Source organism: Strigops habroptila, chromosome 5, assembly GCF_004027225.2.
Source record: "Strigops habroptila isolate Jane chromosome 5, bStrHab1.2.pri, whole genome shotgun sequence".
NCBI classification, from domain to species: domain Eukaryota; kingdom Metazoa; phylum Chordata; class Aves; order Psittaciformes; family Psittacidae; genus Strigops; species Strigops habroptila.
In genome coordinates this window covers 20560456-20579484 of record NC_044281.2, presented here as the reverse complement: position 1 = coordinate 20579484, position 19029 = coordinate 20560456, and the positions used below count along the sequence as shown (strand labels likewise).

Here is a 19029-nt window from a genome sequence, read left to right as displayed (position 1 = left end):
TGGTGCACGTGTATACATGTTTACACTGACTTTTGCCTATTCACTCTCGTCCATGTAGTATAATCTTCTATTATTTTAACTTTTTAACAGGATTGTTCTGCCTTAAAATAGTTTGAGGAATCATTTGCGAACGTGCAGTCTTTCTCTTTACCACTCACAGCGAGATGAGTCACAAGAGTTGGGCTATGTGTATAGAGATATTAAAAATAAGTCTCGTTAAAGTTAAATAATGTATTTTCATGCCAAATGTTTTCCTTCTTACAGTCCCACAAAAGGTCTAAAATGATGATGTAGTCTGCTATTGAACTGATGTCTATTCTAGCTTAAGTGCCTTAATAACTGAGAAAGTAGTCCAACTTTTTTGCAGCACTTTGGTTGCAGATAGATGTCTGAGGTGTAACTCAGCAGCCTGCGGTTGCTGTGACTGTCTTCCCGTTTTCTGTGCAGCACTGTTGTTGTTTTCTTCCTGGCATTTGATATTGTCACTGCCTTCTTTTTCTCAGTTAGAGACTTTTTGGAGTTGTCTTGCCTGTTTTCAGGGTGACAGTGTTTATAAATTAAGATTTCCTATTAATACTTACGTGTAAATGGTCCTGTTTTTAGCCCGTCACCTATTTCAATGAATTGTAGAAGGTTGCTTTGAACTGTCTGTTGTCTAAGATGTCCAGATTAATATACCCGAGTTCTCAGGAGCATTCCTTTGGTGATGGATAGTTGATAGGTGCCTAAGATATTTGTATTAGGTATCTTACCCTATTGTCTCATGCAAGGGCATGAAGACATCTGAAAAACTGATGGGTCTCAAGTTGTGGCAGGTTTAAGCTGTCTGATTTACAGGCCATACAAAAGCATGGTAATGGCTGTTGCATAGCACAGGTTTGTATGGTTACGTTTCTTTTCTGAAGTTCTGTGTCTCCTTCATTCCAGCTGTGCTGCTGAATGTTCCATGTTTTGTGTCAGTCTCTTCTGTGCTTTTCAGAACTTGGTCGTGAGGCAGCTTGCTTTCAGTTTGTGCACAGATCTTGGTTACTGCTTACTTTAAAACAAACATAAAACGTTTATAAATAATTATTCGGCTTTTTCATCCACTTCATATTAACTGTTGTTCTTTTAGCTTTAAGTAACCTACCCTATAGTTTGTGTTGAGAGCGAGAAATTCATCTTCATGCTCAAAAAAGGGTGCTTTCTGTGGTTTTGGTGAAAGAACTGAAGCAGGAGTTGAGAGCAGATTAAGCATGCTACTTGAAATAATAGCAATTATAATTTAATCACTTCAAGTAGAGGGTTGAGCTGATGCTATTTTCTGGACAAAGTGCATGTTGCAGACAGAAGAAATTTTTCAGTTCCAGTAGGTAGACCATTAAGCTGTTAATATGAGGTCTTTTTGTTCCTCTTAATAGAAGAGAAAACTTTTCTAAAGTACTACAATTACCGAATTTTTCCACATTTGGATATAAGGGAGGGGAGATGAGAATCTCCAAAGGATGGAGCTGGTCTAAGCTGGTAACCCAGCCAAAAAAGAAAGGGAGAAGCTCCCTGAAGGGGCACATGTTCAGTACTAAGCGTTGCTGATCACAAGACTTGCTGATTCAAGACAGTTAAATCAATGTGCCCTCTGGGATGGAGATGACTTAGATAAGGATGTTATGAAAAGAAATGCATAAGGGAATGTGTATGTGTGTATGCGAAATGTTCTATATGGTAACGGGTCTGCTGTTGTACACCAGCTACTGTGAAGATTACATAGCCTAAGTCTTATGTGCTGGTCCAAAGCCTGGGAGAAGTTCCTGCTTGTCCGTGGGAAGTTGATGACGTGCAAAGTGCAAAACCACAGCAAAACAAAGCTGTCGGCATGGGGATGTATAAACAGACTCAGGACTATACAAGGGAATGCTCCAGAGAAAGAAATGGAGTGAGTAATGGAGCTGAGGCACAGGCCTGGCTCAGAGGCAGCAGGGCCACTGCAAATTCCCGGGTTACACCACAGAACTCCAGTTTCCTGGGCTAACAGTGCCTCAAGAGTGGTTGAAAAACCAAAGGCAAAGATGTGTGAAGGGTTTGTTGGTTTTTGTTTGGATCAGCTTATTGATGCCTCTTCTTACTACATAAAGGCCAAGGGCAAGTTTGAGTCCTGTTGGACAATTAGCATGTGAGGAAGGATCATACAGGGGTACATCCATATAACTTTTCAGGTCATGAAAAGCTTCTGGTGGGCATCACAAAGGATGTACCACCAGTAATTATTATTTTTAATTATTCTTTTTAATCTGTGCTGAGCAGGAATGCTCCTTATTTCTCCTTTTGGGTACTGCTGGCACTTAGCTAATAATAACAGATATCCACCTCCTTTTGGTAGGAGAAACTGGTGCCAGTCCTTTCAATCCAGGAGAGCTCTTGCAGGACAGCGGGAGCCTGGCTGCAGGATCCAAAGGATCCAAACCCCACTGCAGGTGAAGGAGGGAGTACAGCTGCTTAAACCCAGAGGATGCTGTGTTGCAAATACTTTTTAAAGGTCTCAGTTGCAGAAAGTGTTTTGCTAGCAGAGAAGAAAAAGAATTCTTAAATTGTGAAGCATTTTCAGAAGTGTTAAAAGCCAATATAACCTTCTTCCTGAATAATTTGCTTCTAGTTAGAGTCTGTCAGCAGAGTTTGTGACCGTCCTTTGCCCACAGCCAGGTTCAAGTGTTTGAGGAGAGCTTTGGCCGCCCGCTCTTGGAATCCTGCCCTCGTACAATGGGAGAGCCCCAGGAGCTTGCTGCCCTGCCCGGGACAGCGGGGCAGCTCCAGCTCCCTGTTCGTGGCAGCCGAAAGCCCCTTGCTTTGTTGGCGGCGCTTCCCGGGCGTCTGCTTCTGCCCCAAATACGGCCGGGCCTCGTGTCCTCGTCGCATCGGGCGCTGTACCCCGGTGCCCCGGCAGTGGGGAGCCCCCGGCTGGCAGCAGCGGTTCACACCGGAGTTTCCCCGGGGCGGGGCCCGCTGACCTGGCGGAGGGGTCCGCGGGGCCGGGCAGGCGGCCGGGGCACCAAAATAGACGGTGCAGCTCCGGCGCCGCTGCCTCCCGCGGCTCTTCCAAAGATGGTCACGGGGCCGCCGCGGCCGCGCTCCGCCCGGGCGTAAGCGCCGCGCCGGGACCGCGCGGGGCGGGCGGCGGGGCTTGGCGGAGCGGCTCTGTGGTCCGCGGGCTCGGCGAGGTCAAACCCCGGGGAGCCCGGCCGGCGGCCCCGCTTTTGTGCGCGGGTCAGGGCGATGGCAGCGGCCGCGCAGGAGGACTACGCGTACCTCTATGAGGACTCCTCTCACCCCGCCGACTTCCTGCAGGCGTTCCGAGCGTTTTACCTGGACGGGCTGTTCACCGACATCACCCTGCAGTGCGCCTCGGGGGTCATCTTCCACTGCCACAGAGCCGCCCTAGCAGCTTGCAGCAGTTATTTTAAAGCCATGTTCACAGCCGATATGAAAGAGAAATCTAAAAACCAGATCAGACTTCCCGGGCTCAGCCATGCAGTACTGGAAGCTCTCGTGAATTATGCATACACATCGCAGATCCAGATAACAAAGAGAAATGTCCAAAGTCTACTCCAGGCAGCAGACCTCCTCCAGTTCCTGTCAGTAAAGAAAGCCTGTGAACAGTTTCTGGTGAGGCACTTAGATACTGACAACTGCATAGGGATGCACTCCTTTGCCGAATATCATGATTGTTCGGAGCTAGAGAAAGAGTCCAGGAGGATATTGTTGTGGTAGTTTGAAGAAGTGTGGAAGCAGGAAGAGTTTCTGGATATTGGCAAGGAGAAGGTCTCTTATATTCTCTCCAGAGATAACCTCAATGTTTGGAAAGAAGAGGCAGCCATTGAAGCTGTCGTTAAGTGGGTTGCACACAATGTGGAAGAAAGACTTGAAGACATCTATGAACTGCTGAGCTGCATCAGAGTAGACTTAGATAATGTGTATTTGAGGTCAGTTTTAAGCCTACAAAAAAAATGCCGACTTAATGATACTAAGATAAGGTCACTCATATACAATGCCCTGAGCCTCAATCCCAAAAGTCTTTCCAGAAGACCCACAGCAGCCATGTATGTGATCGGAGGATATTACTGGCATCCCTTATCAGAAGTGAATGTCTGGGATCCATTAACCAACACATGGGTCCAGGGAACAGAGATGCCGGAGCATACCAGAGAATGTTACGGGGTCACTAGCTTGGGACCAGATATATATGTGACAGGAGGTTACAGAACAGAGAGCATCGAAGCCCTTGACACCGTGTGGATATATAATAGTGAGAGAGATGAGTGGACAGAAGGCTGCCCCATGCTTGACGCAAGGTATTACCACTGCACCGTTTCCCTGAGTGGCTGCATCTATGCGTTGGGTGGTTACCGAAAGGGAGCTCCAGTGCAAGAAGCTGAGTTCTATGATCCTTTAAAAAAGAAATGGCTTCCTATTGCAAACATGATTAAAGGTAGGTAGGCTCTCGTATGGCGTCTGCCTCAAATGTCTTTCTGCATCTGCCACTTTTTAATGGCATGGGCACATTTAGGGTTTGATGTAAGTGCCATGGGCACATTCAGGGTTTGATCTAAGTTCTAGTGAAGTCCATGGGAATCTCCTGTTAATGCCAGTGGGCTTTGGTGCAGGTCTTTACCAGGCAAATGACTGCAAACATCTGAACACTATTCTGGGCTGTGCTAGAACACTGTGGTGGAAAGGCAGGTGGTAGTCTCAGTTTAATTTTGTCTTCTTTCAGAGGTAAAATTTCTGTACAAATTAGAAAGAAATCAGAAAACTGCTGGGTATTAAAGTCTATTCAGTAGATGGTCAAAGAGCAAGATCAAATAAAGGGATCTTATTGTTTTAATATAAAACCAGGTTACTAAGATTTTCTGTGCAATCATCTATAAAGGTGTCATCTTCATTTAAAACTTCTGCCATGCAGTTTCCATATATTTCAGTGTATCATCTGTTCAGGATCCTCAGTTTAATCTTTAGTGTGAGGATAATTAAAAACACTAATGCTTGTTTCTAGCAGCCAAAATAATGATCTATTAAAAATGTATGAATTTGGTTCACAGCCTAACTAGATGATATTATTTTGTTATAAAATTTAAAAACAATTATACACTTTCATCATTCATTTTTATAAATGAATGCAATTATTTACAGTTAATTATAAATTTTTACTGTAAGTTGATGTAACATAGTATTTTTCTACACGTATGAGTTTTTGGAGGTATCTATAACAAGAAAAAACACGCTCCTATAACTTTCTTAATTGTTTGTATATTTTCCACAAGCATTGCTATTATTCTGTTTTCATTTCCTTTAAAATCAGAATGCTACACTAGTACTGTGAGCAGTTACACAGTCTGTGCAGTTGTTTCATCCCGTTTTCTGTGTGAAACTTCTTAGATGCTGAAAACTCCCACACTGATTTCCTAATTTTGGTCCATTTTATCTTGCCAGAACCCTTGTTTTATTTTGTTTTGTTCTCCTAGAGACAGAGTTAACATGGCTCCATTCTGTTTGTACCCTTGTTTATACAATAGTATAACTAATAATACCATGAGAAAGATGAAAAGTATCAGAAAAGATATCCCAAGACACTGAATAATCTCAACTGCCATTGTCTTTGTCTTTGCCATAGGAGTGACTTTTAAAAATCTCAGTAACTGAGTGAAATACTGAAAACAATTCCCTATTCCAAACCCAATGCGGTGATGTGCCTTCAATTACTGCACAAAAATTCTGTGAAATACTGCATGGCTGTATTACATGCAGTATGTTTCCATTACTGCAGTTTTATTTAATTGCTCTTACGCTGCTAAAATAAGGTGTCTTGACAAACTTGTTTAATTTCACCCTAAAATATTAATTAACGAGTCATTTGAAATGCGGTTAGGGATGGAAGTGACTGTGGCTACGGTTTGCAGTCTGAAGATGTGCTGTGACTCTCACACTGTGTACAGGTGTTGGAAATGCCACCGCCTGTGTCCTGCATGACGTCATCTATGTAACCGGAGGTCACTATGGATACAGGGGAAGCTGCACCTATGATAAAATCCAGAGATACCACTCAGGTAGCGATGAGTGGAGTATAGTCACCACAAGTCCGCATCCAGGTAAACAGTCATTTCCGTAACGAGCGCAGAGCTTGATTTGATTACTTGTATCTGGGAGTCTTTAAGCCCGCTTCAGAGCTTCGGGCACGTTCCTAATAAAAGGAGCAATGCCTGTAGGGCAGCAAGGGCCAGAGTGGGATCATTTCCCATTTCCAGACTTTGAGAGGGAAAGACCCTCTTCAAGCCTCTGTTCTATAGAAATCGCTATATAAATACTGAACTAAGGAATGGCTGCATTCTATTAAATAATATTTCTATATTTCTAACTTTCTATAAAATCTATTAATCAGCGTTCAGCAACAATAATTTGTATGAATTTTAAAAGGGTTTTCTCTATGTTCTACATTTACTAACAGTAAATTTTAAAAGCAGTTCTCACTAAGTACTAGTGCTCATGTCTGTATCGTCTGTAACACCTTGAGCTTGCTTTTACCAAGTGTAGCAGAAAATCCTGAGGTGTCTCCTGAGCTCAGTGAAGAAACTCAGCTGCCCTCACTGGTGCCCAGTGTTTGTCAGGTAGCTGCAGTTATCACTGTCATGCTGAGTTGAACTGTATTCCTTTCTTCCTGAAGAATACGGATTGTGCTCGGTTACATTACAAAACAAGATCTATTTTGTGGGTGGACAGACCACGATCACGGACTGCTATGACCCAGAGCAAAACGAGTGGAAGCAGATGGCTCACATGATGGAGAGGAGGATGGAGTGTGGCACAGTGGTTATGAATGGATGCATTTACGTCACAGGAGGGTACTCCTATTCAAAAGGAACGTATCTGCAGAGTATTGAGAAATACAACCCTGAACAGAATACATGGGAAGCAGTAGGGAATCTTCCCAGTGCTATGCGCTCGCACGGCTGTGTCTGTGTGTATAATGTGTAAACATTTAATTCTCATGTTGCTGTTACAGAAAACAGCAGATGCAGTATCCATAACAGTACGGAGTGGCTCATGAATGAGATGTCTAATACAGTCTCTTAACGCACATAATTTTAAACACTCAGTATAAGTTGTCTTTATTTTAAACAGTTTGGAAATACAAATGTGGTAACAAGATTTCCGTATATTTTTCAGCCCAATCGTTCTTTCTCATGAAAGTTTTCAAATGGCTCTTTCATAATACTTTGTGCAGCTGTATAGGAACTACTGTGAAAAACAGATCTGTGTTCATTCATCACTGGGTGGAACTATGATCTGGTGCTCAGGTGAGTAAAGCCAAACAAAATACTTTGCATTTCTATGGACTGCTGGGCTTAAGATGAAATCTTTGATACTCCAAAGGTAGCCATAGAAATGGTTCATTGCCACAAGCTATGTGTGTGGTATGTACAGAGCAATATCACTTGGGTAACTGGGTTATTGCATCCAGAAATTGTGCAGTTATAGGATGCCTCTAATCCTACCTACAGACGCCAGAGCAGAGAAGAGCACAGGCTGGGAATGAGGGAAGAAATGTCATGCAGTAGCCCCAGAGCACAAGCTGAAAGTGTGCGCTAGTTTTCAGGAGAACAGTGCTCTGCAGTTCAAGGCAGTTTGAGAAAAGTGCTCGCTTTGCCCTTCTCACACTGACAGGGCCTGTGAGAAATCAAAAAGACTCTGCATGGCTTTGCAGTGGGCTCTTGGGCTGATGCACCCGTATAGTGATGCCCTCTCCCCCTTGCCCCGAGAAAAGCCTTACCATGGTAACTGGTTTTTTTTTAAATCAAAGTTAAGGTGTGTCTCTTTATGGAATGGAAGGAAGAAATGAGAGAGACTGGGAAGTTGCTAACATCCCCCCAAGACACAAACTTCTCCATTTTTTATAATAACATTTGGTGTTTTATAAAAGTGCTAAACTGCAACTTAAGCAAAGGTGACAGATGGAAGAAACTTGTCAGAATATGTTGAAGAGACTGACTGCCAGGTGGTCCCCTGGATTTATGTATTATTTATCTCAAAATGGAATAGGAGGTCTTCAGATTCTGTCTGGAAAGCAACTTGAGATGGGCAGGAATGTCGTCATTTGATCACCTCTTCACTGGGAGACATGGGTGGCAGGCTCTCAGTGCAGCATGACAGTACCAGTCCCGGCAGAAAGCAGAGTCCTTATAGAGTATTTAAGTATCTGGTGGTTTGACCCTGCTATCCCCAGCCTTCTCACCAGTCCTTGTTCTGCATAGTGTCATGTAGGTAGTTAATACAAATGCATTTGATGATTGAATCATTATTGCAGTGACTTCTTGGGATTTATTTTCTCCTCATAGCTTGTATAGATATTGTAAAATACGGGGCTTGCTATGAGCCTGCTTCCTGAGGGGGCAAGGTGCAACTGTGTTGTCTTTCTGTGCATGTATAAGCTCCTCTTTAATGCTGGACTCCCTTGTCTGGGTTCAGCCGTGTTCTACAGGGAGGTATAGGCCTTAAAAATACAATTTTTCAGTTTTTATGAAAATTGATAACAGAATAGATGGGGGGAAGAGAGACTGAAAGGAAGCACACGAGTCATGTGGAAAGTACAAGATGGCAAAGCCTTCCTAGAGCTGAAGAGGTGGCTGTGAGGAGCGATCCCTCTCCTGCCTTCATTGCCCCTCACCCGCTCAGCTGCTGTGGGACTACAGGGTCTGATAGCAGTGATCCAAATAAAGAAATGCCTTGGGAAGCAGGGAGGCTCTTTTAGCCCAGATCAGTTCCCCAGTGCAGCTTGTAAAGTGGCTGCAGAAACAGCTGTTGGGCATCGGCACGAGAGGCAGGGATGAAACAGGGCTGTGGTGGGAACTTCCTATGGCAGCACCGCCACCTAAAATGGAATTTTGGTTTTACTGGATTTATGGGTGAGCCCTGAGTTGATAATATTTCTTTTTCTTGGTGATTTTCAACATTTTTTTGTTCTCTCACATTTTTATGCTATTTCTCACTCAAATTTGACTACTGGTAGCAGGCTGCACCCAGCTCTGAGCTTTGATGTAAAGCTCCGCAGTGTATATATAGTTCTGGGTTTGATGTCTTTATGTCAGAAGCCCATGGGCACATGGGTTCAGTGTTTTGCTTCACTATCATAGAATCATAGAATGGTTAGGGTTGGAAAGGACCTTAAGATCATCTAGTTCCAACCCCTCTGCCATGGGCAGGGACACCTCGCACTAAACCATGTCGCCCAAGGCTCTGTCCAACCTGGCCTTGAACACCTCCAGGGATGAAGCATTCACAACTTCCGTGGGCAACCCATTCCAGTGCCTCACCACCCTCACTGTAAAGAACTTCTTCCTTATATCGAACCTGAACTTCCTCTGTTTAAGTTTAAACCCATTCCCCCTTTTCCTATTGCTACAGTCCCTGATGAAGAGTCCCTCCCCAGCATCCTTGTAAGCCCCCTTCAGATACTGGAAGGCTGCTATGAGGTCTCCACGCAGCCTTCTCTTCTCCAGGCTGAACAGCCCCAACTCTCTCAGCCTGTCTTCATACAGTAACTGAGAGCTACTCAAGGATCCAATGTAATTTGTTTGAAGACACTGAGCTGTGAAGAGGTGTGGGGAATCGAACTCTCATGATGCTTGAAATGCATGGGCTGGGTGGGCGAGCAAAAGAAATAAAGAGAGTTTGTTTCTCCTGGCAATCCTACAGCTGAGAATTGCTCAAAGACGGGTAGAGATTTAAAGGACAACACTGCAGGAGCATGAAGGTGATCTTTGTATGGAACAAAACTGCAGTGAGCTCAACATGTGTATGTAATTTTTCAGTGCAAAATATGTACCCATAAAGCTTCATGTTTGTTGGAAAACGTGAACATAGAACAGCTGATTGTGCCTGGCCCTAAGGTTCGTTCTGACCTCTATCCAGTCACCAACAGTCCTAAGTCAGTGAAAGGATGTAAGAGCAAGGTGAGGACTAACAGAATCTCCCAGTGCCTGCTGGGAGAACCTCCCTGTGTGCTGCTTCTGAACTGGGTGCTGAACACTGGTGACGGACAGCGCTGTTCAGAGCTGGAGCACAGGCACTGGTTAGCTGTGTCCCTCTGGGCACCCGGCAGGCGAGCGTGACGCCGCCTCGCGGCCTCTTTGTAACTGCAAAGCGATAAAAGGCCTTTAATTCTCACATGCCAGGAGGGAAAAAAGGAGAGTGTGTGCTGTCTGGCCCAAAGGGACGTCAGTGAGATTGCCGCTAAGGCTTCAGGTAAGCCCTCGTTTCTTAGGGATTTTTGTATGTGTTGGAATAAATGGAATGCAGGAGTTCAGACTCGTGGTTGTACTTTAACTGGTGCTATTTTTTATACCAATTTACAGTGCCTTTTTGGATTAGCTCTTGTCTGTAGCACGTCCTAAGGAAGTGCGTAGCCGTCAGGTCTGGAGCACAGGCAGGAGTGTGAATGCCTGTGAGAGGAACAGGGCTTCTGGCTTCTGGTCAGCATCTTGCGCACCTGATGGGGATGGAGATCTTGGAGCAGGGAATCTGTGATCTGTTTTTAGTAATCACAGTTTAATATGAGCACTTCATTATTGTGCTATTGGACCTGTGTTATGGTAGACACTTTTACTGTTTCACTTGTAAACTGTAAGTTACCTAATAGAGAAGTCAAATCCACTTTTAAGTCAGTACTATTTATTACAATGTTTACTTGTGTGATCCCCGCATTTGTAGCACTGTAAATGGCTACACACAGTACTTAGGTAAATGTTTGTAACGTTAATAAACGCAAACATGGCAGCAGTGTCCAAACGCAAGCTCCTCAGTTACTTTTCCCGTTAGCCGCGCAGAAGCCTATGAACGGGTCCCCGCAGGCGCGGGCAGGCGCTGCAGGCGCTGCGGCCGCTCGGCGCGGGCGAGGCACCGCGCTCTCCGCACCAGCCCTTCCCGCTGCGCTCCCTCACGCCGCCAACAACCGCGACCGGGCGCCTCGCGGCAGCGGCCTGGACCCGCCCCGGAATCGGCGGCCACGTGAGGGGCGGGCGGGCGGTGCCGCGGGGGCTGCTGGGCCGCGCGGCGCCGACTGCGGCCTTTAAAGCGGCGGAGCGGAGCTGCGTGCGCGTCGGGTGCGAGCTGCAGTGGGTATGTGCTGCGGCGGCTGCGCTCCGCCGGGCCCGGCCTGGCCCCTGCGGGGATCCTCCGGCCGCGCCGCTCCGGGGCAGGGCGGGCTCCGCGGCGGGTGGCGGGGCCCAGCGGGGGAGCGGTGGCCGGGGCGGGAGGCGGGCGGGCAGGCGCGCGCTGCTGGAGCGGGGAGCACGTGCAGCTCCTCCTCCCCGGGCTCGGGCTGAGGCGCGGCGGGGACAAGGGGCTGCCGGCGCCGCGGTGGCCTCTCGCCGGAAGCGGTTCGCGCGGCGCTCGGCTGCGGGCGGTTCGCCGCTGGCTCCGAAGCGCGGCGGGGAGCGAGCTGTGCTGCCCCGCCGCGGGGCCGAGTGGGCTGAGGGCAGCGCCGGCACTGCGGCCAGGCCCGGGCGTCCGCAGGGCGGGAACCGCGGACACGGGGCCCGAGGGGGTGTGGAGCGGGATCTGTGGTCCCTGGGGCAGTGCGGAAGCGTCCGGGAACAAACAGCCGTAAGGCTCAGGAGCCGGCGTTCTGTCACTGAAATACTTCTTATAAGAAACTCCTTATTGTATTGCACTGATTCCACTCAAAAAATCAACCCTGAAAGTAACGTGTGATAACGAGTGGTGGCAGTTAATCCTCCTCGTGAATAAAAAGCTGCATTTTGATACAAGAATCTGGTCGGAAGGCTCAGGCCTTTTACACGCAGGTTCCTGCACACCACATGGCATGAGTAACAGATCCGTGTTACTTTAGTGGGGAACCGTTTTCTTTTCTTCTTTTTTTTATTGAGTCTTTCATTCTATTACAGTAATGGTGAAAGTAGTTAGCCTGCAACTAGGCCTTGTCCAGACCTTGAAACATAAGTGGCTGGTAAGATTAAAATCCACGGGGGAATTCTTTTGGGATGATTTAGCTAATACAATGTGGCATCAAATTGTTCCAGTTACAGGGCTTGACTACGGTCACTTTCCATCCGTAATTTAAATCCCGTGCCTACTTGCATTGGTCTAACTTGTTCTCATCTGGAGTGGTACTGGTGCAGACTGTTGGCACATGGAAGGAACAAGTCAGGGTGGTCTAAGAAAGCACTTGTAATAAAATCTTATGTAGGATTTTGTGTGTTCAGACTGTGCCTGTTCGTCAATGGAGGCAGCTTCTTATCAGTCCTTGTTGCTGCACAGCAACCGAAAGCTATTGATCTGGAAGCTGGATCCAGAAGACTAGCTTGTGCCAAATGACTGGGCTAAAGAGCCTGAAGTGAGCATGTGCAGCAAGACTAGAGGTTCCTTTAAATTAGAAGGCTGCTTCTGCTTTTATTTTAAATAGGTTAGAGCTCGATCAGTGTCTGAACTGATCACACTTATGGCAAGCTTAAGTCTTTCTCAGTCGTGCCTTCAGTTTGTTAACTGCAGCCAAATGGGTGCTTTTTAGAAAAACTTTTCCCAGTATTAGACTTAATATGAAGGGCTTGTGCCAGGCCTTGTGCTGTTTTACACTCCTGCAGTTTGGGTTTACCTTGAAAATACTGCCAAGGACAGGCTTTGTTTGGCATCTCTTCTTAGCAGTGGAGCTGAGCCTTATTATGTGGAAAGCGAGTTGCTGGTTCTGGGCATTTTGGTACCTGGAGTGAGGTGGATGGACAGGCGCTGCACTGAGAGAGCTGGGGAAGTGCAAGAAAGGTGGCATTCAAGGATATAACAAGGCTGAAGGAGTTTAGGTGGCAGAAATTAGGTGAAGATATAAGCCTATGTTGTTCCATTATGCTTCACAGCACTATTATCTTGGCATTTCTTAATGGCTTCTTGGGTATCCAGCATATTTCAGACTGGTGTGGTTTTTGGCGAGGCTGGAAGAGCCAGGTTACCCTGCACAGATTGAGGGAGAGCAGGTCTGTCTAAATGACAAAACCAAAGCAAAGTCAACAGGTTTATGAACGGATTCTCTTGTAACTATACTATCACAGATGTGCTGCCTCTGCATGATCCTGACCCCATTAACTGGGGTGGAACTGCTGGTGATGAGGCAGCATGCAGCCAAAAGGCCCCAAGTTTTATTTTAACAACTTCCATTTAAAGGAGAACTTGCTCCAAGAAATTAACAGACCACTTGGTATGACAGGTAAAAGAGCAAAGACCATGGAAGGAGCAAGCAGAGACATCCTCTTGGGATGCTGGTCTGTATTTCACGCTGCAGAAGAGTACAAAGCAGCTGTCTCCACTCAGCTCACTCTCAGCAGTGCGCTGAGACTGGCTGAACACCACGGTGGAGAGGGAAGATTCCTTTTTTCAGCTCAGTCTGTGTTTCAGTGTGCACCAGCAGAGTGTCTCTGTTCTAGATTCCAGAACATATTGTTAATGCATTTTTCTTAAAAAGGGATATGTGACTAAAATACAAATTTGTTTTCCTCAGAATATGCAAAAGAGCAAAACTTTCACATCTCTTAGTAAATTTGTATGTCTTCTTACACATTAATTGAGCTGTACTGTGAAAAGCACCCATAAGACCATGGTTCACTTAAATATGTTGCCTAATGCCTAAAAAAGTTTGCCATGCCTGGAGAAGAGACTCTGCAATGACTTACATCTCATGAAGATGCACACAGCTGCCATTTTTGACCCTGAGGATATAGTTTAATGTCAAACCTAACCCACTATAACTGCTTGCTGCCACAGAAAGGTTCTGACTGGTTTTTTTCTTCTCTTGTGCTCCCTGCCCAGCTCCACCACCAGTGTTTTCTACCAGCTGAATCAGGTCAGTGATAAATTTAATCTAATGGAACTGTTCTTCCCTTTCTTGTGTGGGGTCAGGTGTTACAGCAGCACACAAGGAGTGCGGTCAATTAGCTGATCCAATGGAAAAAGCTGAGACTACTCAATCGACTGCCATTAAATGACACCAAATTAGATATAGTATAAAATAGAACACTGGTTTCTCTCACAGTTCAGGTGTTGGGGACAGCATCACAGGGGAGTGTTAAGATAGTGCCAACACCTGAATGAACACACTGAACTGAGTCAGTGTCAGGGTGGCTAATGGGTGACATCTCTGAAGGAACTGCAACTGTCAGCTTCTGTACTGTGGCCTGGATTCTTGTGAATTGCTTTGTAGACAAGTGGATCATAGTCTGAGCACAGCTGTCAAGTAATACTTGTGGAAATCATGGTTTAGAGAGTGCCACAGCGTCAGATACTGGTGGAAGTCCAGCAGTGGAGATGGGGATGCAGATTTTAAGGCTATAAGTGCCTAGATTAAAAAGAACTACAAGCAAGCCAAAGGATGCAATGTAGCCTCCAGATCAGGAAGAGGAGGAAATGGGAATACTGCAGATTGCAGTAGGCTGAACAATGAATTAAACTACTCAAGTAAGAAGATGGGGCTGCCACGTGGGTGTTCTGAGGAAGAACATAATTTCCTGTGATAAGGGAGTCTCAGGGCAGTTTTCCCTGCTGCTTTGTCAGTCATCTTGATGCTCTGAAAGATGTTGCTGTCCTACAAGTAGCAGAAGAGCAGAATGTGTGTAACTAAATCTTCCAATGCGAGACATGAATGCAAACACATTTTCACCAGTAGTCCTAATGATCTGTGAACTGGGGTAACCGAGGGCCATCAAACTGCTCCAACTTCTGTAGCTGGATTTAACCAGTGTGATAGTGCCCAAAGGGAGAAAGAAGTCTATGCTTCAGTTTAAAACTGAAGTCAAACCAATTTCTGACAGCTTTTTATAAAGCTGCATTTGTTCCTCAAGGATTACTCTTCACACACTACTCTTCTCTATCTAGACAGACGTTTTCTGATCCCAATTAACTTTCTGGCCAGTAGCTGCTCTCTTGCCAACCTTCTAGTGCATGTAGTGACTGTGACGTACTGGGATTATATGCTTAATGCCAGTTTAGGGAAGAAGTTACTCTAATGGTAAAACATCTTACCTCTTAGCAAAGGTGCTTGATTCAGTGTTCAGGGAGAACTGCAGTGAAGGTAAGTTTGTAAAGCAGAGAACTAGACATCTTTAGGATGTAGTAGTAAACACAGATATTTTCATTCCTTTTTCCAGTAAGTTTCAAATATTAGGAGGCTGAAACTTCAGAAAAGTTTCTAGTTATATCTATTTAGGAATATTAAACAAATGGTTATTGATGTTTTGCCTAGTGATGAAAGGCTGGATTTGACTTAAAGAACAAATGTTGGCTCTCAGGTTTGTTGCTGTTAGGTACCAACTGAGGATCTGTGCCTAGAAAAAGTATCCACCTGTTTCTTCACTTAAATTGAACGTAGGACGCCAAATGCTGCCTTAGCAACCAAAGTATTTTACTTTCTTGTTTCATAGTTTCCCCTTGGAGTTCTGCAGTCATGTTTAAAGTTGGCTCACAAGCATAAATGTATGGCTAAAGAACTTGTCTGTTATCTTTAGATGAGGCTGCAGTGAAATGCAGCACTACGAAGATAAGTCTGTAGAAAGTACTATTCAATACTTAGTGCCTTTGTTCTATGTTCTTTTCTACAGAGCTGGTGAAAATGGCTGAAAATGGAGATGGTGAAAACATGTCCACTTTGGAAAACAAAATCTGTCAGCAAATCGAGGTAAGTTCAATTTATTGTTTGGGATCTGGACTGAGGTGTAGTTTTTGAGACATTCATTGGTAGGGACTTGGCTAACGGGAAGTTAACTTCATAGGGAGTTAGATTTGAATCTTCAGCTCTTTATAAATGTCTGTCATGGGTCTATGACAAGTATTTAGTACTGTAAGGTAATTCATAATTGTAGACTAAGTTGGAAGTTATGCAAGACTGCCATTTAAAAACACAAGTGTTTAACTTATTGGCATTTTAGGTGCTATAGCAAGTGAATGTATCATTAAACAATTTATTACTATGTTCACTGGGGTTATTCTATCTATGCAAATAAGAAGATGCATTTTAATTCTGTATGATTTAATTTGGGGAGCTGGGGGAATCCTCCTACTTGGGAATCTCTGCTGGTCAAAATATGAGCACATCGCATAAGTTGGTATTACAATTTAGGGCTTTGTAATTTATTGCTACAAATTACAACTAAACTTATGTGCCTACTTTAGATTAACTATTTCTTGCTGTAGAGGTTTGAAGGGTTACCCTACAATGGAAAACTGAGCATATAACTTAAAATGACATTTAGAACAAAACTTTTTTTCCTGAAGGACAAAAATGTAGCTGCATGTGAATCCCCATTAGCATATGGAGCTTCAGCCATTATTTATGCAGAATCCCCAAGGTAGAGATTGAGGAAAAATAGCTGACAGAGCTAGACTTGTGGTAATGTGAGTTTGAGGTATACTAGAGGGAAAGGTATTGTTGTACAGCTTAAACTGACTTTTTAAAGCACAATGATACTGGTGGAAACGCTCTGATTTACCCTATGGCTTCAAGTGTCTGACCCTAGTTAAATGACTGCCAGTAAGCAAAAGAATCTGATTAACTTGTCTGTCTTGTACAGAATTGTCTTCCCATGCTGGACATGACCAAACAAGAACAGAGTAAATTAAAATAAAACCATTTTTTTAAATCTTTTTTTCCTGGCTGATACCTAGAAACTCTAGTATACGAGTATGATTTTTCAGTATGGCAAATACAATATTCTTGCTTATAGATTCCTTAGATAAGGACTAAACCTGAATCTCTTGGTGAAAAATTTTACTATTGACTCTGCAGAGCTTGATCTGGTTGAGGAGTAATTATGTTAACAAAACAAGCTTTATGCCTTTCCTAAACAAAACCGCAATCTACTTTGCCTCATGAGCCCTATTGGATGAAGCACTGGGTTTTTTTGACAGCTTATGTGTTGCAGCTGACTTTTGGAAAGTATCACGTTAAACCAGGAAGTGATAATTTTGGAATTTCTAATTGCTCAGATTAATTCATTTCGGTGTGTCTCAATCCACTGCAGTGAGGTGTCAGATGAAAATGAGGTTTTAAGACTGAATATTTAAAGAAAAATCTCTCTCCCTACTTTCCCTCCCCCCTTTTTTTTTTTTCAGTACTATTTTGGCAATCACAATCTACCAAGAGACAAATTCCTGAAGGAACAGATCAAACTAGATGATGGCTGGGTGCCTTTAGAAGTAATGATCAAATTCAACAGGTAAAAACAAAGTACAATTAGTCTGGATGGAAGGGTAACTTTCAGCTACTTATCTATATTTGGGACCAAATGTCCCTGGTCTGCATGTACAACTCCTGTGGCTGTTTTAACATTTGGCTTCAGGTTTGCCAGTGTATTTGTAATAACCTGTGTCTGCTTACTCATTATAGGTTAAGTCACCTTTCAACAGATTTTAGTGTTATTGTAGAAGCATTAAGAAAATCCAAGACTGGTTTAATGGAAATAAGTGAAGACAAAATGAAAATCAGAAGATCTCCAAACAAACCCCTTCCCGAGTTAAATGACCAGTATAAGGCTGCAATTAGAAACAGATCTGTATATGTTGTAAGTAAACTTCTTCCTTGGCTCTGTGCCATTCTGCATGACTTTGATTGGAAACCGTCTAAGGAAAGCCTGCATTAACTCACACAAGATATGTTATCATTTCTGACTTAGTGTCAGCTTGTTGCATATAATTGAAGCTTGTTGCTCTCTTGCAGAAAGGCTTCCCACTAGATGCAACTCTTGATGATATCAAAGAATGGCTTGAGGATAAAGGTCCAGTTGAAAACATTCAAATGAGGAGGACATTGCAGAAAACATTTAAGGTAGCTTTTGCAATGAACATTTAGCCCTGGGGCAGGGATCCTCCCTGGACAACATTTTGTTCAATTGCTCTAACGCTGAATATCTCTTACCATTTAACAGGGCTCAATATTTGCAGTTTTTGATAGTGTTGAATCTGCTAAGAAGTTCACAGAGATCCCAAACCAAAAGTACAAAGACACAGAGCTGATAATACTTTTCAAGTAAGTCCACTTAACTAATGTACGAACTAATAATGGTCAGGGGTGGATTTAGACAAGAATGAATGAATGGCTTGACCAGAGAAGTTAAAGTTTCTGCACTGTTGTACAGGTATTGATAGCTGTATCTTTTGGAGACTAGCATCTCAGCTCTGACAGATAAATCTCAACAACTTCTTGGGTACTGCTGCCTTACAAAGTAATTATAATGGAATACTTTAAGTGGTGTTAACTTAGCATGTATTCTGTTGCAGGGAGGAGTATTGTACAAAGAAGAATGAAGAAAGAAAACAATACAAAGTAGAAGCTAAAGCAAGAGCTAAACAGTAAGTCATTATCAATTGAAATGCCTGGTTTTGCTCACCTGGCCACACTTGAAACAACTCTTAACTAATTTAACCTTTCTACAGGGAAAAAGAAGAAAAACAGAAACAAGCAGCAGATGCTGAAATGGTATGGGCTTCTTAAATCTCTGTACTTGAAAACTCTGCAATGCTTGCTGTTGTATGGATTTTTCAAGCCACACATAACAAACATGCTCCTGCAGCAGCATTTTGTAAAGCTGACATTCAATATTAACCATTTGAAATTCTGTAATACAGAGCACTTCCTAGAAAGTTCAGCTTTTCCAACTAACTTACAGTGAGACTTTGTGTTGTCATAGTATTTAAACTTACTTTCAAATGACTAATTTTGTTTAAAGGATCATATCCTGAATTTAAATTATTAGGCACATTTACCTGTTGAGAAGTGATGCTAAATGCACCACCGAGATGACAGTTCTCCTGGGGTATTTAAAGGATCGAGTAAGGATTTAATCAGTTTTATATAGATTTTCAACCTGAGATGTCAGCCTTCAAAAAACGGTTTTGTAGAATTTAGAGTGTAACTCTTTAAATGTGTCAGGGTAAGCAAAGAAAATTTAAAAAACTATAAAGAAGGAGGCAAGATACACCATGCAAGACTTTGACATCAGCATTAATAAGCTA

At 43.8% G+C, this 19029-nt stretch overlaps 2 protein-coding genes across 8 annotated transcripts in view; both read left to right on the top strand.

Moving 5' to 3' along the window:
* SSB (small RNA binding exonuclease protection factor La) overlaps positions 1 to 19029 on the top strand; it is a 31948-nt gene that overhangs the window by 10585 nt on the left and 2334 nt on the right. Inside the window, exons 1-9 of one of the 7 annotated variants that reach the window (XM_030486061.1) lie at positions 10890 to 11139; positions 13837 to 13870; positions 15621 to 15697; positions 17131 to 17234; positions 17405 to 17579; positions 17735 to 17842; positions 17943 to 18043; positions 18295 to 18366; positions 18451 to 18493. In XM_030486061.1, the coding sequence (XP_030341921.1) occupies positions 15632 to 15697; positions 17131 to 17234; positions 17405 to 17579; positions 17735 to 17842; positions 17943 to 18043; positions 18295 to 18366; positions 18451 to 18493 (669 nt within the window). In that variant the 5' untranslated portion in view covers positions 10890 to 11139; positions 13837 to 13870; positions 15621 to 15631. Of the gene's footprint in view, positions 1 to 10889; positions 11140 to 11879; positions 13871 to 15620; positions 15698 to 17130; positions 17235 to 17404; positions 17580 to 17734; positions 17843 to 17942; positions 18044 to 18294; positions 18367 to 18450; positions 18494 to 19029 lie in introns of those variants that run through there. The other 6 variants (XM_030486062.1, XM_030486066.2, XM_030486063.2 and 3 more) reach the window with 6 other exon arrangements.
* LOC115608000 (kelch-like protein 23) lies at positions 3192 to 9797 on the top strand. The gene is given in 2 exon segments (XM_032919981.1): positions 3192 to 4459; positions 5964 to 9797. Coding segments are annotated over 2 exon segments (1386 nt in total). The 5' UTR covers positions 3192 to 3246; the 3' UTR covers positions 6137 to 9797.